The following is a 26,814-nucleotide window of genomic DNA, read 5'->3' as shown; positions in this document are numbered from 1 at the left end:
ATTTCACAGCTTCAGCTTAATGCCATATCTTGCCTGTGTACTTATATATAAATAAGTGTATGTGTGTATATATATGTATAAAAATGTAATTAAACAGACTTGTCACCTTGTGTGTTTGATGTATAGCAGTGGCACAGTGTGGTCTAAGAATAAATATATTAAAAAAGCCTGAATGGAAATGCTTTCTGATGCGTTGGAATAAAAGACTTGGGAGATTTTATTTGAAGAAGGAGACTCCTTAGAAGCCAGTTAAGTCTTATTCATCATGGTACTGTGACTGCTGCTGCTTTTCATCTGCTTCTGTGTTTTCATCAGTTCTGTGCTATCAAACTTCAGCACTGTTGTGCTCCTGCTACACTTCCTGCTTTTTTTAACCCCTCACTTTTAGAATATCTCCCTGGAATTTGTGTTTTGTAGAGACAAGTCAGCTTCTTAAATAACTTTGCTCAAACTGCTTTATTAAGAGGGTGTAATTTATTTACCTGAATTAAATGCCTTTTAGACTTTGATTTTTCTTTGGAAGTTTGAATGAAATGAGTAAACTAGCAATAGGAATAAAAGATTTAAATTCATTGCATAGCACTAAATATGAAACACAACAAATTTTTAAGTCATATGTTATATGTCAAAATAATGTACTGCAAATCAAATATTTAGCATTACAGATCCGTCTGAAAGTCTCACATATGATTTATCTTTGCTTAGACTTGTGGGTCAGTGAGGTACAGACAAAAACTCCAGGCAATGCCACAGCCAAATTCTTAGGCTATGATCAGCAGATCAATTGTTACAGTAAAATAGTGCTTTTTTATGGCAAAATTTGCTATTAATTCTTTAAGGTCATTCATGAACAAAATGAAGTCTTTGAGCTTTAGCCCAAAATTGCTGTCTTCATGTAGGTACCTCTGATCTTGAAGAAATGTGATTTCCCTCAATTAATTGTGGGAGAATATACAGGTGTGCAATTGGAGGAAGATTGCAAGGTTTTTATTCCAGAAAAAAAAAAGAAATTCCTTTGGGGAAGAGCTACTTCAATTGGACAGATGAAGACATGAAGAATTTATGCTGTATTATTAAGTGCTAATTTTTTTTTTTTTTTGTACCAAAGGAAGCTATTTTAGGAGGTGCTATATTACTAAAATTCAAATATATTTTATATGACATTTAACAGACTCAATACTGCTCTCTCACCCTAAATTGAAATTAAAGCACTGGAGTCAAGGCTGCTGTTGAAATTGGCAGTTTAATGAAAATGAAATGTCCATGTTTAAAAATGGATCATCCATGTACCTTAGTGAACTCCCCATGTGATGTCCATTGAGTGGGATTGGATGTGCCAAGGGAAGATGAGAGGGGTAGGAATGATACTGAAGGGATGTTTTCACAGAGGGATGGGAAAAATCAACTGAACATTTGGAGAGAGAGCTGACATGTCTTCATTTTAAGTTTTCAGCCAGTTTCCCATTTTTTTCAACGATTAAACCATCCTATTCTGAAGCAAGTTTAGATCACTGGTGGAGACATTGAAGTTTTGAATCCTGATAAACCTTTCTGGCCAAATTCCTGTGCATAACAGTATATTGGGGAAAATGTTCTGCAGAAATCAATGTCATCCTCTACCTCTGTTTCTTCCACATAAAATCCAGAATCAGATATGTTTAACAGTTACACCATTGTATCTGGGAATATTTACAAAACCTGCCTTGCCCATAAGCAGCTTTACAGCAGTCCTGAACTTCACTTATTGTTATAGAAGTTATCAATGTCTAATTTACTCCACTTTTTGTAAAGGTAGGACTCCTGGTGTTCCTTAACCTGAAAAAAGTAGCATTGATTTCAGTGGTTTATATCCTGAATTTGTGTGTACAAAATGTATTTTTTTAGTATTGAAAGTATGCAGATATCTGAAGCTCTGAGATATGGTGGAGAACCGACATTGAAATTTTGATGGTGTCTTTATGAACTGTCTTCAGCTATGTCAATTTTTAAAGTCAGGTTTTAAATAGAAATATTTTGGTGCAAACTGGCTGGGACTTTGTGTGTATACATTTTATACAATTATTAAAACCCTTGTAATGGAAGGCTGTGATGTGTTTAGTAGTCTCTTCCTTTTCTTTGTCTCTGTGGCAGTCTTTTTAGAAGTGGAAAACATTCTGCTTCTAAAAGGCAGCTATTTTTATTCGTATCTAAAATATTTTTTTCTTCCCCTTTACTGCAAAGTTAGTAGTAAATTGAGAACTTGGTTTTCAAAGATGAGCTATTACACAGCCTGAATAACTGAATCTTTTGTGTGGGTGGAGTCAGTCTCTGATATAGTTCATGATGCTCTGTTCATGAAAGCAGGTCTAACTCTCTCATAGCATAGATTAATTATTTTCTTCTAGTTTCTGCTCTTTTCTGTGTCAAACAGTGAATTTTATTAGTCTCTGCTGTGTTTATTTAGAGATTTATGTTGCTTGATTTTTTAAAGAAATGGGATTCATAATCTCTGGTGACTGCCAGTGCCTTTGTCCCTAAGAACAGCTTTGGAGTCTGTGGGGAACACACACATTTCTTGCAGTAGTGGGATGAACCCTCAGGGGGGTTCATGAATGAACACAGGGTTCCTGTGCTGCTGTCAAAGCAGCTTGTTCAAGAAGGAGATTTCTGAGCACTTTGAAGTTGTGCTTACCTGCTCCACGTATTTTTCAGAAAAATATGAATGGTGCTGTTTGTTACTGAAAGTGTAGAAAATGCCACCCCCCAGTCCCTGACAGAGTTCATGGGGTGGAGAAGCAGAGGGTGCTGCCTGCAGGGACAGGAGCTGCTCTGTCTGCTGAGTTCCAGCCCTGGTGATGCAGGAGTGGATTCGTCCTGCAGGTCCTGCCCAGGTGTTTTGCTCACACCTCTGGCTCTGTGCTTGGGGAAGGGGAATGCCCTGAATACACAAATGTGGTGCTCCCTGCCCAAACCAGAGCTCAGGCACTGCCTGAAAGGCTGAGGAGCTTTGCACACCCCCTGCAACCTGTGATTAACTGCAGAGTAAAAGGTGTGTGGTGGTTGCTGTCTGTGAATAATCAATTCCTACTGCAGCTTTTGTGAGGGTCTTGATGTATTTTGTAGCCTTTTTGAAATGCTTTAGTTTAAAGAGTACACTGTATTTTCATGGCACAGTGAGACTGAAGATTCCTCTGGAAGCAGACATGGACTTTCTCTTCTCTAGGGCTTACCAAGCAATTCTCATTTTGTGTGGGTGTGTGAAGGAAATATCACAGAATCACAGAATAGTCTGAGTTGGAAGTAACCTTAAAGTTATCATCTCTGCTTTGGGCAGGGACACCTTCCACTATCCCAGGTTGCTCCAAGTGCCATCCAACCTGGCCTTGAACACTTCCAGGGATGGGGCAGCCACAGCTTCTCTGGGCAACCTGTGCCAGAGCCTTACCAGACTCAGAAAATAGGTTTTTTTTCTAATATCTAATCTAAACCTGCCCTCTGTCAGACTGAATCCATTTCCCCTTATCCTGTCACTACATGCTCTTGTAAAAAGTCTCTCTCCATCTTTCTTGTATGCTCCCTCCATGCAGTGGAAGGCCATATCTGTGTTTATGGGTACAAAAACTGCTTTTTATCTTTTTTTTTTTTTTTCCTGTCATCAGACTGCCTTTTCTGTCTTGTTCTATATTACTGTTAGCTCATTGAGGAGATGTTTGAGTCTATCCTGAGAATGTTGGGTCAGGACTGCTGCAGGAGCTCTCCTCAGACTTCTCCTTTGTGACCATTATTTGATGTCTTCAAGGGAGAAGGAGAAAGCTCAGCCAGCACAAATCACCCTGGGCAATGAGGGGTTTTTGTTAAAATGTTGATTTGGGCCTATCACTGAGGTAAAATTGGAGTCAGAAGGTGTGGAGCTATTTGTTTCCAATATTTTAGTGAGCTCCATAAGGAAATGAAGTTGTTCCAGTGGGATTGGTGGGTCAGACAGGAATTGTTCCCTTTCTTTATTCCACCTGGCTGTGAATTGTTCTGCAGGGGACACTGTGACTTGATCAACACAACATCAACCAATTGTTGCCAAACAACAAATGCTGTGGTTTTGTTCTTTGCCTTGGGTAGTGACTGAACCCAAGTACAGCTATTTTAAATTTCTTCAAATATTCAAGAACACAGTTACAACAATTGTGTTCTTCCAACTTTCTGTGTTATCTGCCAAGACATGAACTGCTGTTTGTGTTACACTGTTAAATCACAGTTACTAAAGGGCTTAAAAATGTTATTCTATAACTGACCTTCTGTCCTGTCCTGGTCTGATTTTTCAATGGCTCCATTATTGTGAAATACTGCTCCACAGGACTGTGAAACGAGCAGAAAGTCTTGTCTTTTTCACATTTAGTAGCTTTCAATCACTAATGGTTTCTGACTGTGCATCTGAAGCTCTCCGATTTTTGTGTTCTCATATTAGAAGAAGGTTTGAAGGAGCTTGGACACAAAACCAGTGCTCGTTATGTTGAGGTGAAGTAGTTGAGCAATGAAATTCCAAGAGTATGGGTGGAAAAAAAATGCAAATTTTTTGGTTGTCAGAAGCAGTCAAAGCCAATTTGGTATGAAATGGGGAAAATACAGTGGGGTTATACTGAACAAACTGAGCAGAATGTGCTCACATGTCAGTGCTGCCAGAGGCTTTGCTCAGCTTTATTTGGTTACAGCCATTCTGTGATCCTGGTCTTTCAGTGAGTCTGGAGGAAAAGTGAGGGGAAAAAAATTGTGAACATAGTTAATCCAGATGAGAAAATAAGCTGTCACTCCTCACTCAATAAATGAGTCTCTAATACCTACACAAGAGTATCCAGTAGTGCTCCCAGCTGCAGGACAGGCTTTTAAAGCTGTTGAGGTGAATTCACAGGTCACGGGATCAAGTGGTGATTGCCTTCCTGCTGTATGAGAATGAAGGCACCAGGTGGGTAAAGACCTCCAAGAGCAGCTGGTTTTTGTCTCTTCTTTTCAAAAAGGTAAGTGCTGGTGATAACTATCACAGAAATCTCCTAACTGTGGGTCAGGAGTGAGGTTGAGGAGTTCAGGGGCTCCTCCCAGGAGGTTCTGTCAGAACAGGATGTCAGGCAGCCAGAAGCTGTGAGAATTCAGAGCTCCAATCTCTGTAGCAGGTTTTTGGCAACCATTAAGCCACAGAGGTCAGTGAGCTGAGGTGCTCCTCGTGGGAGAAGGTTCCAGTGTTGGATTTCAGAAGTGGCTCTTGGGCAGGATTAGGCAGCTGTTTTGCATTGTGAATGCTTCCCATCGTGTCCTGCTGATGTGGATTCCTTCAGTGTCTTGGCTGAGATGTGGTGCTAAGAAAAAGGAACTGAGCTGCTGGCCTGGCAGCAGCATGTTTAAAGCTGTGTTTCACACCACATCAACATAGAAAAATGGTTTGGTTTGGCTTTTTTTTCTCACAGAAAGTGTGGGGAGCTGCTACCAGGAAATAACCACGTGACTTAAAAATCTGTAAACAAATTCTTCTTGCAAATGGCAACTTGCTTTCTTTGAGAACAATAACTGGCAGTGTTTCACACTAGGGAATGAAAGGCAGTGCTGTGGCATGGCAGACCTTTGGTTTCAAGCACAATTAAGCAGATGCTGTAGCATTACCTTCATCATTCCTGGTAGCTGTGAAGATTTCCATCTGGGTGGATTCTGCTTGCACTATGTGCCCCTGCTCATAATATGGCAAATAACCTGAAATTTTGATGGTAATACTCAGCCTTGAACCACTACAACTCCTGGCTGTGCTCTGCTGCTCAGAGTCTGTATGGATGTCTAATGAATGTGGTTCTGGGAGCATTCCCTACAGGCAATTAAAATGTGGGGAATGGCTCAGTGAAACACAGACACGAGCAAGGCAATTTGTCGGTTACGTGCCATTAATTCCATAGTGAAGGGATTACAATCAATGTTGATTTGCTTTGGAGGAGTGTGTACTCCTTGTGGCTGTAGAATTCACAAACTGAGCTGGGTTGGTGTGGGCAGCACAAGCATTGCTGGATGTTTGTGCTTTTCAAGGCCCAAGACGGTGTTTTGGGCAGGTTTTGGTATTTTTGGCACTGTTTACAGGATATGTTTCTTTCACATTTTTCTCACTCCTCCCTCTCACAGCTGCTATGCAGCATTTTTTACCCTTTCTTAGATATGTTCTCTCAGAGGTGCCACCAGCATAACTGGCTGGCCCAGCTCTGGGCAGCAGCAGGTTTGTTTTGGGCTTGTCTGGAATGGAGATACCCTGGTACCTTCTCCCAAAGGCCACTCCTTGCTACCAAAACCTTGCTGCATAACCCAGTTAACACCTCAGGTTTTTCTGTAGTACTTCTACTGATAGCTAATTGTTATCACCCTCCCCTTTCCTATTGAGTTTTATCATTGAGTATTTTGATATTTTAAGTATTTTCTAGATACAGTTTCAATATTGAATAATTATTTCTGTTGGCAGCACATACATGGAACAGCCTGGTCCAGTGGAAGGTGTTTCTGCCCATGGCAGGGGGGTTGGACCTTAAGGTTCCTTCCAACATTCTTTGAATATTCACTTTAAAACAATATAGGTCTTTTCAGCTGCCTCATTCTCCCCTCTAAACAAACACTGCCAGACTCTATTTCTCTATTTGCAGACTTCCATTTCATCAGAGAAATAGGGAATCATAAAATTGTAGAAAGGTTTGGGTTGGAGGGCACCATAAAGATCAAATACAATTTTGTGTTGAGGCTTTATATTTCCAAACAGACTTATTTTTTTTCTGGAGACACAGTTTTATGTATTATTGAAAATAATTGTTGGATAAAACTAATATGCAATCATTGTACATTCTTGAAGATAACCCAAATAATATATATTTGTTTGAACATTCTTGTATTTTTAATCAAAACCAAAGAAAATCTTTCTTTCCTGTTGTTATGATTTAGTAGCATAACACAGTGTAATTATTTTGAAGATTAGATAGTTTTCACACAAGTTAACATCAAAAGTAATTTGTTTCTCTTCATTGCCTTTGATATTATTTAATCTAATGTTTCAGAGCAGTCTTTGTTCCCATACAATGCTATTATTAATAACCTTAATATGTGTGAGGCTGATTGTTTTGTTTGGATATATAGATTTAATAGGTGGAATTGTAAAATATTGTATTTTGACAATAAAAAACCCTAACAAAATGTAGGTATAGACTGGCACTTGAAAAATTCTGAGAAATCTAGAAAAATCTTTTGTTCAAGGTCACTTAATTATATTTGATCCATCTGTCGAGGTTGAACATAACTCCAAGTGCTGAATGCAGAAATTGGTTGGCATGCCAGTTGAGTTATTTTGTACAAAAAAAGGCTATCGTCTCAATTAAATGTGAGTTTGAAATTGTTTTTCAATTTTATTTTCTAGAAAAGAAAGATGTCACGCAGAGCTTGGAAAGCTACACGGCAAAATGCCCTGGGACAATGGAAGTCATCACTCTTCCAGATGGTTTGAAGCTACCTCCTGTTCCCTTCACCAAATTGCCTATTGTGAAGTAAGACCAAAACACAATCTTTAACTTTTTCACAGTACCTGTCAAATTTTACAGGATACTGAAAGGATGCAGTCATCTCACTTTATGCATGTGGATCACAGGAACATGGAAAAATGTCAAAATGTCAAATTGTTTTGAGAGGCTCTTGATCAAAAATAGAGCCTTTGACCAGAAAATACTTTGTGGCCTTTAGTTTCAGAAAGAGAGAAGTTTTGTTTTTTGAAGAACTGTCCTTCAACAGTTTCTTATTCAATTGAAGGAAGCTATTTTGCTGCAGCTGAGATTTTAGTTGAGTACTTGATCATTTCAATACTGAAAATGCATGAGTTGGATGCATTCTCCAACCACAGAGCTTGGAACTCACCTGGAAATGGTGCTTTTTGTACCTCTCCCTTTCCAGATGCTGCATTTTCAAGCTGGCACCTTCACTGGCCTGTTCCAAATCTCAGTTCCATTCAGGCACATCCTGCAGTCAGGCCAATGAAGAATAACTTGTTCAGGTTGAAGCCTGGCATGAGACATTAGAGAGAGTCAGAGAGAGAGAAAGTAGCCACTGGGTATCAATAACAGAAGAGTGAAAGGAAATATTTTCTTTTTGAAGGAGAGAGAATTCCTATTCAGAAGAAGTATGTTGAATAGTGAAGAAAATGGGGGAAATTGAATCCTCCTTCATGGGAGTCATGAATTTAGTCACAGCATCACAGAACCATGGAGTAGTTAAAATTGGAGAAGACCTTTGAGGTGATCCAGTCCAACCATCAACCCAGCACCACCACCATGTTCACCATTCAACCATGTCCACATCCACACATTTTTTGAACACTTTCAGGGATGGTGACTCGCCCACCTCCCTGGGCAGCCCCTTCCAATACTTGACAACCTTTTCCATGAAGAAAATTCTTCTAAGAACAAATTTAAACCTCCCCTGGTGCAATTTGAGGCCGTTTCCTCTTATCCTGAGTCTTGTTACCTGGGAGAAGAGACTGGAAGAAGAGGCCAGTCAGAACTCTGGCAAGAGATTCCCAAGACTTCAGTGGGAAAGACTTCATGTCAATTAAAATGTTTTTTTATGCTGAGAGAAGGGGACAAACATATCCACTTACATTATCTACTTGTCTTGACCTGGCTGTGCTTGGAATATTGGGAATTGCTCTTTCTGTTTTGCCATGGGGTGAGGAACCCAGCATCAACTTTAACATTTAAGAATTGCTGCTCCTCTCCTCCTCCTTCTTGTCTGTTAAAAATTCTATAAAAGCCATCATAATAAAAAATTGTGCTCCAATAAAATATTAGTTGAATTTAGATATAAAGGCTCTGGTTACATCTGCCCAGCAGATCTGGTGCTGTAGAGCTGCCCAGCCCATTGGGAAGAGCTGAGCTCTCTGAGCTAAATTGTGCTAATTTTTGTGACATCAGTTATAAATGTGTGGAAATGTAATTTTGATGAATGTTGAATAACCTCAGCTTACGATTCAATCCATGTTAGAGCCCTCTAGAAACACACATTTACTGATGGGGATGACTTCTATTTACTGTTGGCATTTCATGGTCTAAGAGTTTTAATCCATTACATGTGGGGTGCTTATTTTGGATGTGAATTTCTTAATCAAAATAGTGTCAGACATGGAAATGCCACTGTGAAATAGGAGCACAGTGGCAATGTTACCTTTTCTCCCCAGTACTTTAAAAGCAATAGAAAAGATTTGGCAAGGCAAAATCTTTATATTCCATTACTCATGTTCAATATAAAGTCATCATCTGGTATTTTCTCAGATAAAAAAAATCACTATTTCGATTTTTATGGTTTACCTATGTTAAAGGTAATTGTCTTACTAATATATTTAAAAGCAGAAAAATGCCTTTCTTTTCATCACTGCTGCTTTTAGTTGTCCTTACATACTTTCCTTACTACTTCAAATTGTCTCAGTGCCATTTTTTCCCTTTCCTCTGTTTACTTAGTATAGTGGGATTTATTAAAAAAAAAAAAAAAGAAAAAAAGAAATTTCCTTTCCCATCTAAGCAAGGTTGTTTTTAATTAACATTTCCCAAATACAGGATTTTGGTCTTCTGGGTAGTTAGTGAAATCAGTTAGTAATTCTTAATTGTCACTCATCTGCATTCAGTGGTGGCAGGCCAGGGGACATGACTGAAGCTTTTCACACAAAGGAATTAAAAATCTGCTCTCTTCTATGTCTGACCTGTGAGGGTACAGCTCTCTGATACATTTTTGAGGAACATTCCTTCCACTGTCATGCATTCAGGTTAAGCAAGTTATCCGCCAGTATTTATATAATAACCATGAAGGAGCCAAAGCACTTTCCTCTGTATATCAAATAAAATTCCTTTTTATTACCTCTATATCAAATTCAGTGTTTGTTTCCTCAAATAAGTATAATTCACATTTTTGCTTTAAGTTGCATTCTAATTTGTAAAAACCTCTATCAGAAGAGGTTTTAAAATATGGAATATCAGGGGTCTCTTACAGTTCCCTTCTAATTCCTCAGGCTCATTGTCTATGATTTTACATATGATTTTGATGCTGACACCAAGTATCACCAACATGTAACACATGGATGTGATTTATTTCTTGTTCAACCTACTTTGAGTGTTATTTAGTAATTTCTCATCAGGTGCTTTGTTTCACAGAGAGAACTTGTCTGTGTGGTGCTAATCTTACAGCTCCATTATTTTTCAGCAGAAACACATTATCTTGGTTTCTTGTGAGTGTCTACTTTTTATTAGTGTGATACTGATATATCTGTTCTTTGCTGTGCTGAGTTCCTGATTTGAAGTAATTAGGTGTCCTACAGGTTTATGGAATGCTGCTGATTTTACTGAATATCCACCAATTTATTGCTTGTTCTTCTGCCCACAATTTAGTCTTTACTTTCCCCTGAGCATTGGAAGAGCATTGATTTCCCTGCATGACATTGTAGGAATTGGGTCTAGCAGGGATGCAATCTAATAAATAATTTGTTTTCTATTTGTAATTTGCTTTCTGGTTGTTTAACGAACCCACTCAAATTTCTGGGACATTTTCTTCTTTCCAGCAGCAACTCTGCATTTTCACTGTATTAAAATCAGCTTTATTCACTGTGGAGAAGTTTCTTTATTTGTGTTGCCCAGTGAAATCTTGTCTGGATTCTAGTTTGGGTTTAAGTTGAATATTTGGCTGCTTTCTGCACTGGAGTTCTGGTTCAGTCTGTACTCAAAAAATTAATAGCTGGGTTTCAAATCACTCTTCTGGCCTAGTTTGTGTTTTGTTGGTTTCTAAAGAAGATTTTTTTTTCTTTTGTTATTTGTTTTCTGAGAGCTTTCTGAAACTGCAGTTTCCTTGGGTTGGTGTTTCTTCCTTTTGTATTGTAAATGTTTGTTTCAAGTGTTCCATTTCAGGTATTTTGTTCTCAGAGTGATATTTCATATTTATCAGTCAGTGTTCTTTTTATCAGTGTTTTTTTTTAACACAGTCACCTGTTACAAAATACAATAAATGAAATAATTAGAAATTATTTTTACTCACCAGATCTGTGAAGCTCTTGAACCTCCCAACCAGTCTCCGACCTCACAAAATGAAAAGTTTACTTGGTCAGAATGTGTCAACCAAAAGCCCCTTCATATATTCTCCAATTATTGCTCACAGTCGTGGGGAAGAACGAAATAAGAAAATAGGTAAGAATAATTCACAGTATTTTCTGTTCTTTTGTTAAATTAGAAAATCTTCTGTGGTCAAGGAAAGCAAACCTGAACATTGCTGTTTTTCATTTGAGATAATCAGTTTTTTAGCCTCAAGTCCTGAAGGAACAAATGTTTTTTTCTCTGGGGCACAGTTTCATATTCAAAAGAGGAATAAAGTCTCATAGATGGTAATGTTGATTTTTCAAGAAGAGATAAACTAGTTTTATTTCCTTCTCAAACAAAAGAGAATTCAGGGAAGACTTAGTTCTGACATGCTCTGCTTGGCAGCCACCAAAATTTCAGTGCCCTGAGGAAAATGCACTGTTGTGGTTTTTCCTTTTCCTATTCTGATTTAACATAAACTCAGAGTGATGAACTGTCTGATTGGTCCCTTTTACTCAAGGACAGATGGCCAAGAAAAAGTTTTTAAACCCTTTAAGGAATATGAGTAATTTTCTTTTTATAAAGATTATAAAGCCTTTCAGTGCAGTAATTGTGCCATAGGAAAAAGATTAGAAGTTTGTTTAAATCCTGGATTAAGTTACAAATATTGGTAATTCTTTTTGTGGCTTTTGTGCCTATTATGTGAGTGATAACTTTTACCAGAGGCATCAATGTCAGCACAAAAAAGATTTGTGTGACTGTGGAAGAGAACTGATTATAAAAACTTCAGAAATTTGCAGGATGTTTTATCTTAACTTGGCTCCTTGTTCTTCTGGACTGTGCCTGCCTGCAGGGTCAGTTCTCCAAGAATCTCCGTGGTTTCCTCTTTCCAACAAAAATGGGCTGTGCCCCCTCTGAGGACCTGGTTATGAGTAAGGTGAAATCCCTCACCCTGAGAAGAACATGCACATTTTCCACTTGGGTTTGTGGTGTGTATTTTCAATAAACAGCTGAAACAGGAACAGCTGGGATGTGCAGAGCAGGGATGATGATCTGGCAGTTCGGATGCACTTGGCTCAGTGTGACTTTGCTGCAGCACTGCTGTGATTTCAAAAGAGAAAGGATAAGAAATTAAAAAAAGATTAAGAAGAATTAGTTAAAGGATAAATTGAAAAAATGTGCACATAGGGGAACATCTTAAAGTGCTCTCTTGATTTCTCTTAATAATTCATTGAAAGTTTAATTACTATTAAATTTTCAACATTTAATCTCTTAGCTATACCGTATCGTGGTTTTTTCATTTAAATAAAACCTTATTCCCAGTTTTGTCACATAATTGCACAAAGCAGTATTCTCATTCCTTGATGGATACAAAAGGAACCTGCATTTTTGAACTGGTTAGCATTTGTTTCGGTGCTTTGTGTACCATAGGAGATGTACGTTTTACAGTGAACATTCTTCTTTTAGGTTTTTATTTAGCCCAAGGAGATGTCTGATTGCTTCTGATCCTGTACAGCATTTGTCTTTTGAAGTATATAAACATTGCAGTCCCTGCTAAAAGCCTCTAATGTTTCAAAGTTTAGCAAACAAAAGAAAATACAAAATAAAAGTAGATACTTCTTTTGAAAGAAGCTGGGAAATTTATTAACTTCAAAATTAATGAGAGTAACTTAATGGCATGTATTAAACATTAATTAAAAACAACAATAACGAATTGTTTGTCTTACATGGAGATAGTACTCCATATTTTGGTTAAATTATTGTTTTGCAGCAAAGGAAATCAAGCACTGCTGACAAACCAAAGGGAAACAAAACCCTTTAGAAAGTCTTGAAATGTTTTCAGCTTTCAACTTGATAAGCTTTTCTGATTGGAAACAATAACAGGGATAATTATATTGTACTTAAATTGCTTTAATAGCATGCTAGTCATAAAAAATAAACCTCCTGATTTTTGACATGAAGTGTTTTGTTGGTTTTGAGCGCTGATAGTCCAAAGCAGCAAGAATATATAATATAGTTCTGTTAGTAAATCCAGCAGCTCTGTCATGCCAGTATTAGCTGATACAAATATAGCTCATTTTACCTTTCCTTTCAAAACCTTTTCCCCCAAGGAACAATTCTGTAGCCCTGCCCTGGCACATTTTTCACAGGGGATTTCAATCTCATCTCTAAAAACCTCCATTGATTCAGACTCCACCATGTCCCTGGGGAGGCTGTTCCACTGAATGACTGTTCTTACTGAAACAAAAAAAAATTAGTAAGAAAATAAAACCTGTTTCAGTCCAACTGGTGTCTGATACCCTTGGTCTTCTTCCTGTGGCTCCTTGTGAGAAAGAGCTTCTGTCCTCTTCATGCAGTCCTCGGAGTTCTGGAATACTGTGATGATATTGCCTTTGAGCCTTCTCTTTACCCCAGAGAGGATATTCCTCATCAGGGGGGTTCTCCAGTCCTTGACCACCTCTGTGGTGCTCCTTGGGATCCTCTTCAGTCTTTCTGTGTCCCTTCCAGCTGTGGGGACCAGAGCTGGACACAGCTGTGCCTGACAAGCCTAGGGTGGAGTAGAGTGATCACCTCCCTCTCTCTGCAGTGGAGAAGCAGAGGGACACAAAACCCAAAGCAGAGGGATTTAGAGCCCAAAGCAGAGGGATTCAGAGCCTAAAGCAGAGGGACTCAGAGCCCAAAGCAGAGGGACTCAGAGCCCAAAACAGAGGGACTCAGGGCCCAAAGGAGATGGACTCAGAGCCCAAAGGAGATGGACTCAGGACCCAAAGCAGAGGGACTCAGAGCCTAAAGCAGAGGGACTCAGAGCCCAAAGCAGAGGGACTCAGGACCCAAAGCAGAGGGACTCTCAGAGCCCAAAGCAGAGGGACTCAGGACCCAAAGCAGAGGGACTCAGAGCCCAGCAGGGTGATGAGTGGAGGGATTGTCAGTCAGGGATCTGTTACAGGGGAAGGATGGAGCCAGGTCACTGCCTGCACCAGGAGGAAGGTTCCTCCTCCTCCTCTTGTGACAAGTAGGACTGGCACCTTTTACAACAGGGGTGAGGCTCTGGAATGAGATGGCCAAACAACTGATGAGGTGGCTGAGAGTCCTTCTGGGGCAGAGGGACTTCCTAAAGCAGCACCACCTGGACCCTGCATCACAACCTCCTCTGCTGGCAGGAGAAGAAGGGTGGTCCTCACAGGAGACTCCTTCCCTTCTAAGGAGAGCAGAGAGCCCCATGTGCAGACCTGACCCAATTCAGGAGAGGTTTGCTGTCTCCCAGGGGCTCAGGTAAGGGACATCACTGGAAAATTCCAGTCTAGAAACACCCTCTGATTCCTATCTGCTGTTGGTTGTTCAGACTGGCAGCAACAAAACAACGAAGAGAAGCCTGAGGCCAATCAAAAGAGACTTCAAGGCCCTGGGACAGCTGGTAGAGGGATCAAGAGCACAGGGAGTGATTTCCTTGATCCTTCCAGAAGCAAGGAATAACATTGATAGGAACAGGCAGCTCCATTGATGTGTGGCTCCAAGGTTGGTGTCAATGGAAAAAATGTGGGTTTTTTGACCATGGGATGATCTATCAACACCTGGCCTGCTGACACCAGATGGGATGAGCCTTTCTCAGATGGAAAAAGGAGTTCTAGCACAGGAGCAATGGGGCTTGCTGACAGAGCTTTGAACTAGCTTGGAAGGGGGAAAGGGAGAAAAGCAGGCTCCCCAGTGCTGAGCAATGGGATTTTGTGCCAAACCTTGAGGATCCTGATGGGATCCCACAATCTGCTTCACCAGGTGTTGGCCACAAGGTACCACACCTGTAATGTTTCTACCCTGATGCCCAGAGCATGAGGAAGAAACACCAGCTGGAAGCTTTGGCCCAGTCCCAGAGGTTTCACATCATTGGCATAAGTGAATCATGGTGGGATGAGTCCTGGGTCTGGAGAGCCCTGTTGGGTGTTGTTCTTTCAGAACAGACATTCCTGTGTGGTGATTGTTAGAATGTGGAGATTCAGGGCTGCTGTGCTGCTGCAGGTGCCTCTGTTGCTGTAGTAATCCACAGTGTTTAACTCTGTATCTGTGCAGAGCAGTCACTGGCTGTTTTGGGGGCTGCAGAATGCACAAGACATCGTGGACACTAATAAGCAATTAAATATGAAATGTAGGGAACATCTCATACCACTGTGAATGTGAATGTTTTGTTTTAATCAACAGTTTTGCTTTTCAGGTTTCACAGTAATATCACCCATTAACATCTGTGGATGTATGTGTTTAATTTCCACTAGCATTAATTTGAGTTAAACATTTGCATTAAGTACATCTCCCTTGAGCTCTCTAATATTGCCTGCAAAATGTAATCAGAAAGTAAATGATTGTGAATGTACAATTAGAGTACAGATTGCTTCAACTGTGCATTAAAGTCTTAATATTGATTATCCAGGTTTTTTACTGGGCATTTCCTAATATCCTAGTAGAAAAATTGTTAGCAATGTATGTTAAAATCATTAGGTAAACTAGTAAGAACTAATCCCTGTATGCTATAATTTAGCTTATAATCATGATTTATTTAACAAATGTAATTAAACCACCTTTTGTTTACTTGGACTGCAAATCCTCAGCTTGCAGGGAGAATCTTGCCACATTCAGTTTAAAGTCTGCACTTCAGGTGCATGTGGTTCATTGTGAGAAATTTGGAAGGTAGACACAAACCTGAGAGCTGAAAAGGTTATGAAGTGCTGATATAAAATAATCTTTTTGCATTGAACAATTGCTCAAAATTTGCATCTCTGCTGCTGACCTCCATAATCTCCCACAGAACCACAGAATTACAGAATGGTTTGGGTTGGAAGGGACCTTGAAGATCATCCAGTTACAGCCTGCCCTGCCATGGGCAGGGACACCTTCCACTAGTCCAGCTTCATCTCCTTAAATTATAAAACTCAAAAAAAAAAAAAAATTAAAATTGGCAGGGCGAAGTATCTTTAAAGTTGACCTGTCTCTTGTGCTAAGATATAAACTGCAGGTACATCCTTTTTCCTGGCCCATTTTACCTCATTGTCTCTTTATTTATTCCATATAATCAGCTGTGTCTTTATGAGAACGTGTGGTTTCTTTCTTCCTGTTGTGTTCATTTCTTACCTGGCTGATTCTTCTCCAGGTCTCCAATGCCAAGGCCATGTGCACTCCACAAAACTCCAATTATGGAAACCTTTAAGTGTTGAACATGAAGGATGTGTTGAAGTAGTGTTTTGAATTGCTGCCTGAGTTAATTTTGCCAATGAAGCATTGGGTCTTTGGAGCACTCTTGCTGTGTTAATGAACATTTCCAGTCCCTTCACCTCTTGCTTTGCCTGGGATTTACATCTTGTGTCACACAATGCTCTTGAGCAGGACTTGGGCTGTGAAGATTATAGAGACTTATGAAGTATTATAGCAATCTGACAGCTCAGCTGCTGCTGTTTATTTACAACCCTAAGATTAGGTAGTTCCTGCCTTAATTTTGTGATTGTTCCTTGCAGACTTCCAGTGGGTCCAGGGAGATGTGTGTGAAGTTCAGCTGATGGTGTACAACCCTATGCCTTTTGAGCTCCGAGTAGAAAACATGGTATGCATCCTCCAAAATCTTCTCTTCCTGCTATTTTTCTGAAGAAAAATCTCATTTGGACTTTCTAATAGTTTTTGTGTAAATATTCCTTAAATATGGTTTAAGCCAGCATAACCTCAGTTTAACAGTGTGGTGTTATCAATTTTCTCATATTTTTGATGATGAGGTATTGAAAAGAAAAATCTCTGCAACTCAGAGTATTTAAATGCTTTACCCATAAATCAGTTCTGTACATTTCTGCATTGAGTAAAACTCCTGCTACATGATTTACATAGAGTGGTTTTCAAGTAATAATTATACCCAAAACCTAATAATTACTGTACCCTTGCTACTGTTGTTTAAAAGTCTGCATTCATCCTTGCTTTCCAAATTCCCATTTTGACCACAATTTAAAAACCTGATGAACTAAACTACTTAGATCTGAGAAGCTTTGGGTTTTAATAAAAACTTCAGCTCCTAGATTTCTTGTTCCCAGTGATTTATGTTATTTGAAAACACTCTAATATCAGATGATCAGAAGGGAGTGAAAAAAAAGGCCAAACCACTGGAGAAATATGTGAGGTTAGAAGGATCAAGCCTAAGCTCTCTATTTCAGCTGGCTGCTTGTAGTGTATCCTGAAAAAAAGGAAACTGTGGGGTTTTTTTCCTTTCTTTATTCCATCTAACAGGATTTTAAAAAATTGTTACCAATTTAAAGGTTAAAAGTTCTGTAACTACGAGACCAACTTAATATCCACTCAGTCCTAATCCAGTGTTTTCCTTTCTGTTAAATATCTTTTCCTTTAGTATTGCTTTAAATATAAATCACATCCCTTTGTTCTGTCAAGCTAATTGAATCAGTGTACATTTATTTACTCATGATTTTTTGTTTGGGTTTTGTTTTTATTGATATGTCTACTGCAGTGTCTAGTCAAACAAGTTGACCTAAATTACTGATAATAAACCACATATAATAAAGTGCTTTTCAATGGGAAGTGAACTACCCAAAGATTCTGTTTTTATAGCACAATAAAATTAATTCTTGGATGCTAACATGCCACTTTCTCCAGCAGCATTTTCTCTCACCCTCACAGAAGTATTCAAATTTTTTAGGCATTAATAGAAAAAGTAGTTGTAAAGCTGCACATCAGAAGGGTCTCTGTGGGAATTAATTGATTAGGAACATTTTGATTTACAGTCTAATTTGTATTTTGTAAGTAATGATGTTGTTATATATTTAAAAAACTTGGAGAATTTCTTAATGAGGAAATTCCTTCTGAGTGCTTACATGCACTCCAGAATTCAGAATGCAGTTATTTGTGTAGATCTGCACAACATGCATTCCCTGAGCAAATTAATTATAGTAGCACCAATACTTCTCTTTACTATTGTTGTGATAAAGTTCTGTCTTGGAATTACCACTGAATTCCAGTTCCAGTGGAAAGCACAAGAGGAATTAATTTGCCAACCTGATGCAAATCTTTGAAGTGATTAATGTAACTCTAGTCAGTGCTTTGAGAAATTCTGCTCCTCACTAATGTGGCCTTACTTGGAGAAATTGGTTGATTTTGGTAGATTTGTATCTTTATCAAGACTGTAGCAAGTTGAGGAAAGTGCTTGTTCCCCTTGATTTGGAATTTTAGAGACAATTTCTTTGGAACTGAGGCCAGTTGGGAGCTGCCCAAATGACAAAAACACTGACATCTGTTCAGCCTGTAGAGGAGGAGAATATTGGGGTAATTCCTACTGCTCTGCTCAATCCCAAAATGGGAAAGTGCAGCAAAAGCAGAGCTGGGCTCTTCCCAAAGGTGCCCAGAGAGTCAGGGAAGGAGCTGCAGCCTTGGGAAACTTCCTGGTAAAAACTCCCTTTTCCCAGGCAGGAGGGGGATCATACACTGGGACTGCTTGTCCAGAGAGAACCTGAGACTTCCATCTTTAGAAATCTTTAAAACTTGAGTGAACAGGATGGGAAAAACCCAAACTACCACCAAAGCTACCCCTGCTTTGAGCACTGGGCTGAACAGGATGACCTCTACAATTTCTTTCCAACCTAAGTTGTTGGTTTTCCAGTCTCATCTGTGAACTTTCTGGAATGTGGAAATAGGCATTACTTTATCATAAGAATAAACTCCTCTGTTTTCATTTGAATAATTCAGAGGGCTGGTTAATATTTTAAAATGGTGTGTTTTATTATTAACATGTACCCATGCCTGCAGTTCCCATACCCTTTTCTTGTCTGATTTCTCATCACCTATCAGATTCTTTCAGATTATTTACTCTCACTGACTCAGTTTCATAGCAAGTGTATCCTTTTCTGTCATTTAGTGGCAGTTTCAACTTGTTTTTCCCATGACTTTTTTCCTCCTGCCTGACTCAGCACCTCACCTTTGCAAGATCATTCAGGCTTGTTTCCAATCATCTTTGAGTTTTCCATTGCTTGCTTTAATTTTTCTTCATCCTTTCCATGCTCCACCATTCACCAATATATAACTGTACTGAAATCTACAGTCATATTTATTTATTAAAATTTCCCCCTTTCCCTCAATTTAGATTTGTTGTTCTGATAAATTACTCATTTCATGTTAAATGAAATGCAAGCTTTTGCCATGGTACTTTTCCTACTGTGTCTCTCTGTTTGTTGAATTTCTGTTGTGATGGTAAACAAGTTAGCATTGAGCACAGGTTGTTAAGGAGAATGATTCCCCATGGAAAGGCTTCCAGAGCTTTTTCATTAATTGAAGTATTAATGCTGTGTCCATGTAGGTTAATTGAGGTGTGCTTAAGTAAAAGGCATTGAATTTCTAGGCTTGATATGAGACTGAGGACATAAGACTTTGATTAGTGTTGCTCTGATGATTAACCCTAAACAATTGATTTTCTTTTGTTATTATATTTTATTGTTCTCAAGGATCTTGGCCCATTTTTTTTGTTTTTACTGTTAATTTCCTGTCATGAATATTCCTGATCTGGGACTTCAATTAGGTACCTATTCTTCATTCCTGTCCCATTTTTGTGTTCATTTTCTGTCTTTTTCTATTTCATGTTTCTATTTTGTCCATATAGTTAGAAAGCTGGTCTAATGGAAAGTGCAGTAGTGTTTGTAAAATGACAAATGAAAATGTGCAGTCATGGAGCATGGAAGTGATTAGCTCCCACAATTGTGTGAGCAATAAAGTGAAGTAGGAGAGATCTTGGGGTTGATCAGAACAAATGCTTTAATAAAACTCAGCAGGTACCTTAAATCAGCAGAATGAGAGACAAAAATGAGCCTAACCAGAAGTGGCTGGGATGGATTAGACAGAATATTCTTGCCATGGTGGTGCTGGGGTGCAGCTCACCTGGAGATGGGATGTTCAGCTGCACATCTGTGCCACCACTTCACCTTTCCTGCCAGGAATGTTGATTTCTGTACAGCCTTGTTTAGATCTCTGAGTGATGGCCTCCAGCCCTTTTGCAGTTTGTTCTGATGTTACTGCCATTACTGCAGTTTTCTCTGCAGGAAAAAAATGATCTTCACATTTCAGGCCTTCCAAAACAATCTAAAGAATTCTGGGAAATCTCCTGTGGATTTATTTTGTATCTTGAGACAAATGCTTAAAGCAGCAAATCACAGTACAATCTGGGGAGATTTACTACTAAAATACATATGAAGATGCAGTGCAAAATGTTAAGTTCTCTAAGATTTTAACTACTTTTTCATCTTTTTTTATCAAGTTTCTTATTAAAAGCAAAAAACCCCAAAAATTGAGAAATTTTGAACTAATATTATGTATTGAGGGAAAGCATTTTCTCTGCTCTTACTGTAGAAAATACAACCACGGTTCCAAGAAAGCTACAAGATCTACAGACAGTAGATCTGTCTGTATTTAATAAATAAATGTCAAGAAACAAAAAAAATGTTACCCCCTAACCCATGAGAATATTATAATTTACAATACTTTGTCATTATTCAAGAATTTTTCTGTGGTTCTCCTTCTGTTTGGGACCTGTATTTATTTGAACACAATCAGCTCTGGTATTTTGATTAACAATGCTTTAAGAATGGCCATTGCTTTTTTTAAAAAACTTGAAAATTTTGCTATTAGTCAAGAGCTCTACATTGATGTTTAAAAAGAGCATCTAAAATATTGATAAATCTGAATGTATAATCAGTCCCACAACTTTGCTTATGATGGTTTAAATTGTTTCCATGAACTGCTTTTTCCTGAGTTCACATCTTTTGCTGTTTCTGCTGTCTTGAGAGAATGTTTAATTACTGCTACACTACATTTAGTGGAGAATGTTTTAGTCAAGAATGTATACAGAAAGGTGAAGGGGGGAAAAGAATAAAAATGGTTGTGTTTGGCGTTCTTCTAGGTCTGCCTGAAATAACCATATTAGAAATAGTAGGGAAATTTTCCTTTAAAATAAATATTTGACAGTTTTTGTGTAAAGTATTTGATAACATGGTATACAACTATGTTCAGCATGGAAAGTAACTTTGAAGGTCGTGTTACTTTAAAAAAAGAATGATTGCAGTTTGGGATTGGTAAGTAAAGCCTAAAAAAAGCAGTTACATACTCCTGTTATTTTAACAGCATCCCCAAATGCTGCCTTTTACATGCAAGTTGTTTTGTTCCTCTAAAACTAAAATGAGATCTGAAGTGATTGAAAGACATGCTGTGATAAAAGCATGCATACATTCTCTCTAAGACAATTTAAATTGTTTTATAAGAATACAAAGAAATGTAAACTTTTTTTTGTGTGCATGACTCATATGGAGGAAACCTTGGATTTGGATGATATATTCCTGTAGGGTCAAAAAGAGAAATGATTACCAAGTGGTGACTAAATGATTACTAGATATTACTACTTGAAATAAAGTAATAATAACTCTCAGGCAAAGAAATCGAACATATTTCCCTACTTTTAGTGGTGTGGCTGAAATTTTTTAGTTAATGGATGTGAGAGTACTTCAGCCTTGGTTGGGTTTTCAATGTTAAACTGCAAAAGTTCAGGCACCAGAGGGCAATGTTGGGCAAATATCGCAGAATTGTGCAATTCAGCAAATTGTGCTCTTGAAATCGTCTTTCAGACATTCTAAGATGTGTCACTGTCTTTTAAAACTCACTTGTGTGGCCTAAGTTTTAAGGGTAAGTATCTTGATTTCAATTTATGTCTGGAAATCTGAAGTTTAGTTGATTTTTATATTGATTTTTTTCCCCCATTTTGATGAGTTTTAATGTTTTCTTAATGTCTTTACTTTTCAAAACCTGGAAGTTTTACTGATCAGTAGAACTCTGAAAGGGGAGGAATTGAATGCTGCTTTCTTGATTTTGTATTAGTTCACTTGAAGCTCTTCAATTTCTAGTCCAGGCACAGTGTGTGCTTAGTGCATTTAAATTGTGTTTGTTCTCTAAAAAGTCCCTTTGTTTTCAAGGTTTGCATTACATATCAGAGAATATTTAGGGGTCCCTGCCAGTTTTTTATTTACATTTGCTACAGCTGATAGTAAACAAGACACTGGAGGGTTTGTGGGTTTTTTATCACTGATTTTGCAGGACTTGAAGTCCTTGGATGAAAGTTTTTATTTGAGGTGAATCCTGAATAATTCAAATGTATTTGAATATTAAGCCAAGTGATAGATCAGTGGTTTTGAGACTAAAATAAAGTCTTAAAGCCTTCTGTACCAGTTTTAAAAGTGAATTCTGGAGAGTGTATGGGGTCAGCTTTTTTTTTGTGTTCTAAGGTTTGCTTCAGCCAAAGCAAAAGCAGCAGAATTGTGGTGAAAATTGAGGCTACATCAGTGTTAAAGAGAGAATGTTCATCCCATTTCTGTGGGGTGAATCTCACTGGAAGGATTAATGTGGGAATCAAAGAGTCTCAGTGCTCTGATACACTGGGTGCTGAATATAAAGAAAGACAAAGTTAGGTTTTACTTGGATTTTTGTGGATGAAATGGGAGGAAAACAAAAATTCAGTAGAAATGAGGGTGTGACAGAATATTTATTTACAATTCGAGTGCAATGGTAAAATGGAATTTTATGCAGCCTCAAGGACAGAGTTCTCTAATGCAGCTTTCCACAAAGCCAGAGTAGCTTTGGGTGAATTAGGTGTTGTCTCAAGAGTGTCAAGTCTACAAAGAAGTAATTGCTAGAACAGAGATTTTAAAGATTTTGGATATGTTTTTCTGTGGCTCAAACTGTGAGTTTTTTCATGTCTCAAAAGTATGTTCCTCTTTAACAGGGTTCTCAGTTCTCATTAGGCATCCACACAGAGTTAAGATTTAATCCAGTTGTGCTTACTGCTTTTATTGATGGAGATTTTGTAGCATCTTTATTCAAAAATAAAAAGAAATATGTGTGTAGAAAAACAACAGGTAACTTGGATTTATATATTTTCCAAAATCAAGTTTACTTTTAACAGCATATTCTATGTTCAAGCATCTTCAATTCATTAACCAAGCATAAAGAAAAGCCCCAGTCTACTAAGAACAGTAATGCTGTGCTCAGAAATTTCTTCAATGATTTTTTTTCTGCTTAATTTCTCATTTTGTCCTATGTTTTAAATTTAGAATGCTAAAAGATTTCTCTGACACTAAGGGAGTAACTGCAGGCATTTAGGCTTGAGAGGATCAGTTCAGCAAAATGAATGCATTATTCCAACTCACTGAAATATTTAGGTTGGATGGTTAAGCTAGACTTGCCCTGTTATCTGTAAATATAATTTTTTTTCCTCTTAGAAAACATATTTTGGGCATGTAATCAAAGCTAAGCAAGTCCTGTGATTTCCACAATCTATCAAATTTTGATAGACAGTGATTTGATTTCCACTATCTATCAAATATTCAAGTTAAAGTCACAGGTACAATTAAATGTAGGTACAAAACAGCACCATGCAGATGATATCTGTGATTTTTTTACTGTGCTTGAGTGTAAATTTTTATTAGTTTTTCATACTTCATTCCCAGCTGAGTTCCTGGAACACATTTCCATGTTGAATGCAAATCCTGCTGTAATTCTGGATGCACGCTGCAGTCACTGCAACTCAAACCCCAGAATAACTGCTATGAGTAAATTGGAATAAATCATAAAAGTTTGGCTGATGTAAAGCATGGGATTAAAATATAAGTATGTAGCATAAAAATGTAAGTGTATATCATAAATGGATTTATCTGTGTATTGTGTTTTTTCAGGGTCTCTTGACAACTGGAGTAGAATTTGAGTCTCTGCCTGCTGCCCTTTCCCTCCCTGCAGAATCTGGGCTCTATCCTGTGACTCTGGTTGGTGTTCCCCAAACCACAGGGCAGATCACTGTCAATGGTAAGGGATGGCTCCACTCACTCCTTGTTGGCAGAACAACCTGAGTTTTCCACCCCTGTGGCTTGCATGGCTTTGTTTGCCACGTGTGTGTCCGCCACTCTGAATTCTCCTCAGTCAGGAAAGGAAAAAAGGAACACAGGGAATCTGTTCCCTGCACCAGGCTTCATTAAAAACAGCCTGATGAATCACTTGGCTGCAGCAGCAGTAACCAGCACATTCTTGGAGTATCTCATGTGTGAGAGGAAGAGGATAATGAACTCCAGCTCCCCTTTATTAATGCTTTCATTTGGAAAGCTTCTGAGGAGGATTACTTGAACTTTTTTCTTAAGAATGCAGAAGATAATCTTGCAGGTTTTTTTTCCCCTTAATTAATCATGTTCATGTAAGATTACAGGAATTTTTGCAGATTGCTTCTGTGGAAACAATTTAGCCAGGGTGTATGGCCTGTTGCAGTCAAGATATCATTTCATTAATAAGCCTAAATAAAACCGTGTTTGTAGTAAGGAAGAAAATTAAAGGGCTTTTACAAAAGGCTAGCAGACCTAGAAAAGGAGGCATATGTGGAGAGGATGGATTCAACATGTAGTAGGAGTGAATCATCTTATCAAATCACATTTTTAAATATGTCTTCCTGGAATGCAAAGTTAGGATACAGGATAAGAACCATTTTGGTAAAGCTAATCTCTAAAAGAGGATGACTTTGAACTTGAAGAAGCTGATCTCACTGAGTTCTTCTTAAGTGCTTTTGTGTCTGCTCATAAAACAGTTTTTCATGTGATTTTTTCTTTCTCAGAAACTATTTCAGTAAATACAGAATAGCATCAAAGCATTCAGAACATTTGTACTGTAGTTGTCTCCTTTTGAGTTCCACATACTAAAAATGTATTGCAAGTAGAGGAGTTGATTTCTGTACTTGGCAGCTTTTTGTTTGTCAATGTATCAAATTTTCCTTCAGATATAACTCATAAATATTGCCTGGTAAGGAATCAGTGGAGAGGTATTTTTCTACTAAATTGAACTTTCAGAAGTTGTAGTCTTTCATGGCAGGTGTTTGTGTTCATGCATGCATATTTTTTCCATTAATAATTTCCTTTAGGATTCTTTTATCCTTCTGGATGTAGTTGAGATTCTTTCCTGTAAACATTTTTCAGAGGAAATAGGGAATGTATGTTGAAGGTTGACATGTTTTATGTGCCCCAAGGAATTTGGTGACAGGTATAAAATGGTGTCCATGCTATGACTTGTGATGTTGATCTTGTAAAGAATTCTGCAGAAGTTACTGTAATTCATTGTAGAAATCAGAAGTTCTTTACAATTTATTTTATTTTACATGCCACAGATGCAGAGGTGACCATGTTTTGTTTGTACATTGTCAGGTAGTTGTTAATGTTGTTATTTCAGGGGTTTGAAAGTCCTGTACATATTATGTGTCCTGAGAAGATTTTCCTGTGGAGAAGGTGGTGGTTTGGGTACTTTTAGACCTACCAGAAAACAGTACAATTCACAACATAACTGGTGTTTTCTTCTAAAAATCAGGTTATCACACTTCAGTTTTTGGAGTCTTCAGTGATTGCCTTCTGGACAATCTGCCAGGAGTGAAGACCAATGGCTGCACTGTTGAAGTCATTCCAGCTTTGCCAAGGCTGCAGATCAGCACCTCCCTTCCAAGGTGAAAAATTAAATTAAATGATGATTTTATTAGGTTGTATTTAAGTGTTAGTCACATGCTGAATAAAAGCTTTTCCACCTGAGTGTATCATCAATACTTGAGTAAAACAGGACATAATCTAAGTCTGCATTATTTGCTTTAGAATACAAACCTGAATTTTTTGTTTTACTGCTTGAAACCATGGGATTTCACAGAAATATGCAGAAATAATTTTGCAATATTTTTTGTGCTCAAAACTTTGGTTTTGGGCAAAGAGGGATGAATCAAGCCAAGAATTCACTGTTTATATCTTAGCAATTCAGTCCAGTTGTGACTGTTAGTTCAGATCAATTATCACAGAAGAAAGGAAAAAATAAGAGAGAAAAATATACAGAAGAAGAATCACTAATAACTACATGTACATTTATACAGTAACTGAAAACATAATTTGTTTTGCTTTTTAGTATGCAATTCCATGATACTTTTGTCTCAATATAAGGGGGAAAAGAGAAATTCCTTCTTCCCTTTCACTCCACATGCTCAAATTTCAGGGTCCTGAAATGCTAACAGTACATGACAGCACTTTCTGAATGATCAAAAAATACTTGGTTGAAGTCCTTGTCACAGATCTGTTCTGAAAGACTGAAATCTGCTCCTGTTTGTGGAGGCTGCTTGTCTTGTGGTAAGGAAGGACAGGATCAAAGGGAAGGATGGCAGGCATACCTGCAAAAAGAAGTGGAATTATTGGTCATTAATCTCAGTAACTTCTGTCCTTGTATCCTCAATGCCTTCTGACCACTCTGCATTAGCACAGAAAGTGCAGTCAGGAGTGGAACTTCTGCCCATCTGTCTTGTTCTGCAACCTCCTTCTCTCATTCCTGCTCCAAAGAGTTCATCTCTAGGCACTGTTCCACCTTTCACACTGGGAATTTTTTCCCTGGATCCACTGCTGTGAGGTTTCTGCCCTGCACTGTCCACTGAACCTGCTCCTTGTAGTGACCTGCTGTCACCATCACATTTTCTGGAAAAATCCCTTGCCCAGGATTTTGCTCCTGGGAAGCTGAGAAGCCTCAGAGAAAAAGGAAAACAATAATTATGTGATTTGCTTCTCCTGTGTTTTGCTTCTTTGGAATGTGTTTGGACATTGTTTACCCACAGGTGATTATTTCATTGGTTTCATGTGAATTCTTTTAACTTAATGACCAATCATGGCCAAGT

General features: G+C 38.2%; 1 protein-coding gene across 1 annotated transcript in view; it reads left to right on the top strand.

Annotated features, from left to right (window-relative positions):
• TRAPPC9 (trafficking protein particle complex subunit 9) overlaps window positions 1-26,814 on the top strand; it is a 448,574-nt gene that overhangs the window by 36,395 nt on the left and 385,365 nt on the right. The window contains exons 10-14 of the mRNA XM_066566744.1: window positions 7,400-7,526; window positions 11,050-11,195; window positions 16,583-16,668; window positions 23,822-23,948; window positions 25,485-25,617. Of these exons, the coding sequence (XP_066422841.1) occupies window positions 7,400-7,526; window positions 11,050-11,195; window positions 16,583-16,668; window positions 23,822-23,948; window positions 25,485-25,617 (619 nt within the window). The remainder of the gene's footprint in view (window positions 1-7,399; window positions 7,527-11,049; window positions 11,196-16,582; window positions 16,669-23,821; window positions 23,949-25,484; window positions 25,618-26,814) is intronic.

The sequence above is a fragment of the Molothrus aeneus genome, chromosome 1, assembly GCF_037042795.1.
Source record: "Molothrus aeneus isolate 106 chromosome 1, BPBGC_Maene_1.0, whole genome shotgun sequence".
In the NCBI taxonomy this organism is placed as follows: Eukaryota; Metazoa; Chordata; class Aves; order Passeriformes; family Icteridae; genus Molothrus; species Molothrus aeneus.
Note: the sequence above shows the minus strand (reverse complement) of the source record. Positions and strands in the feature narration are given on the sequence as shown.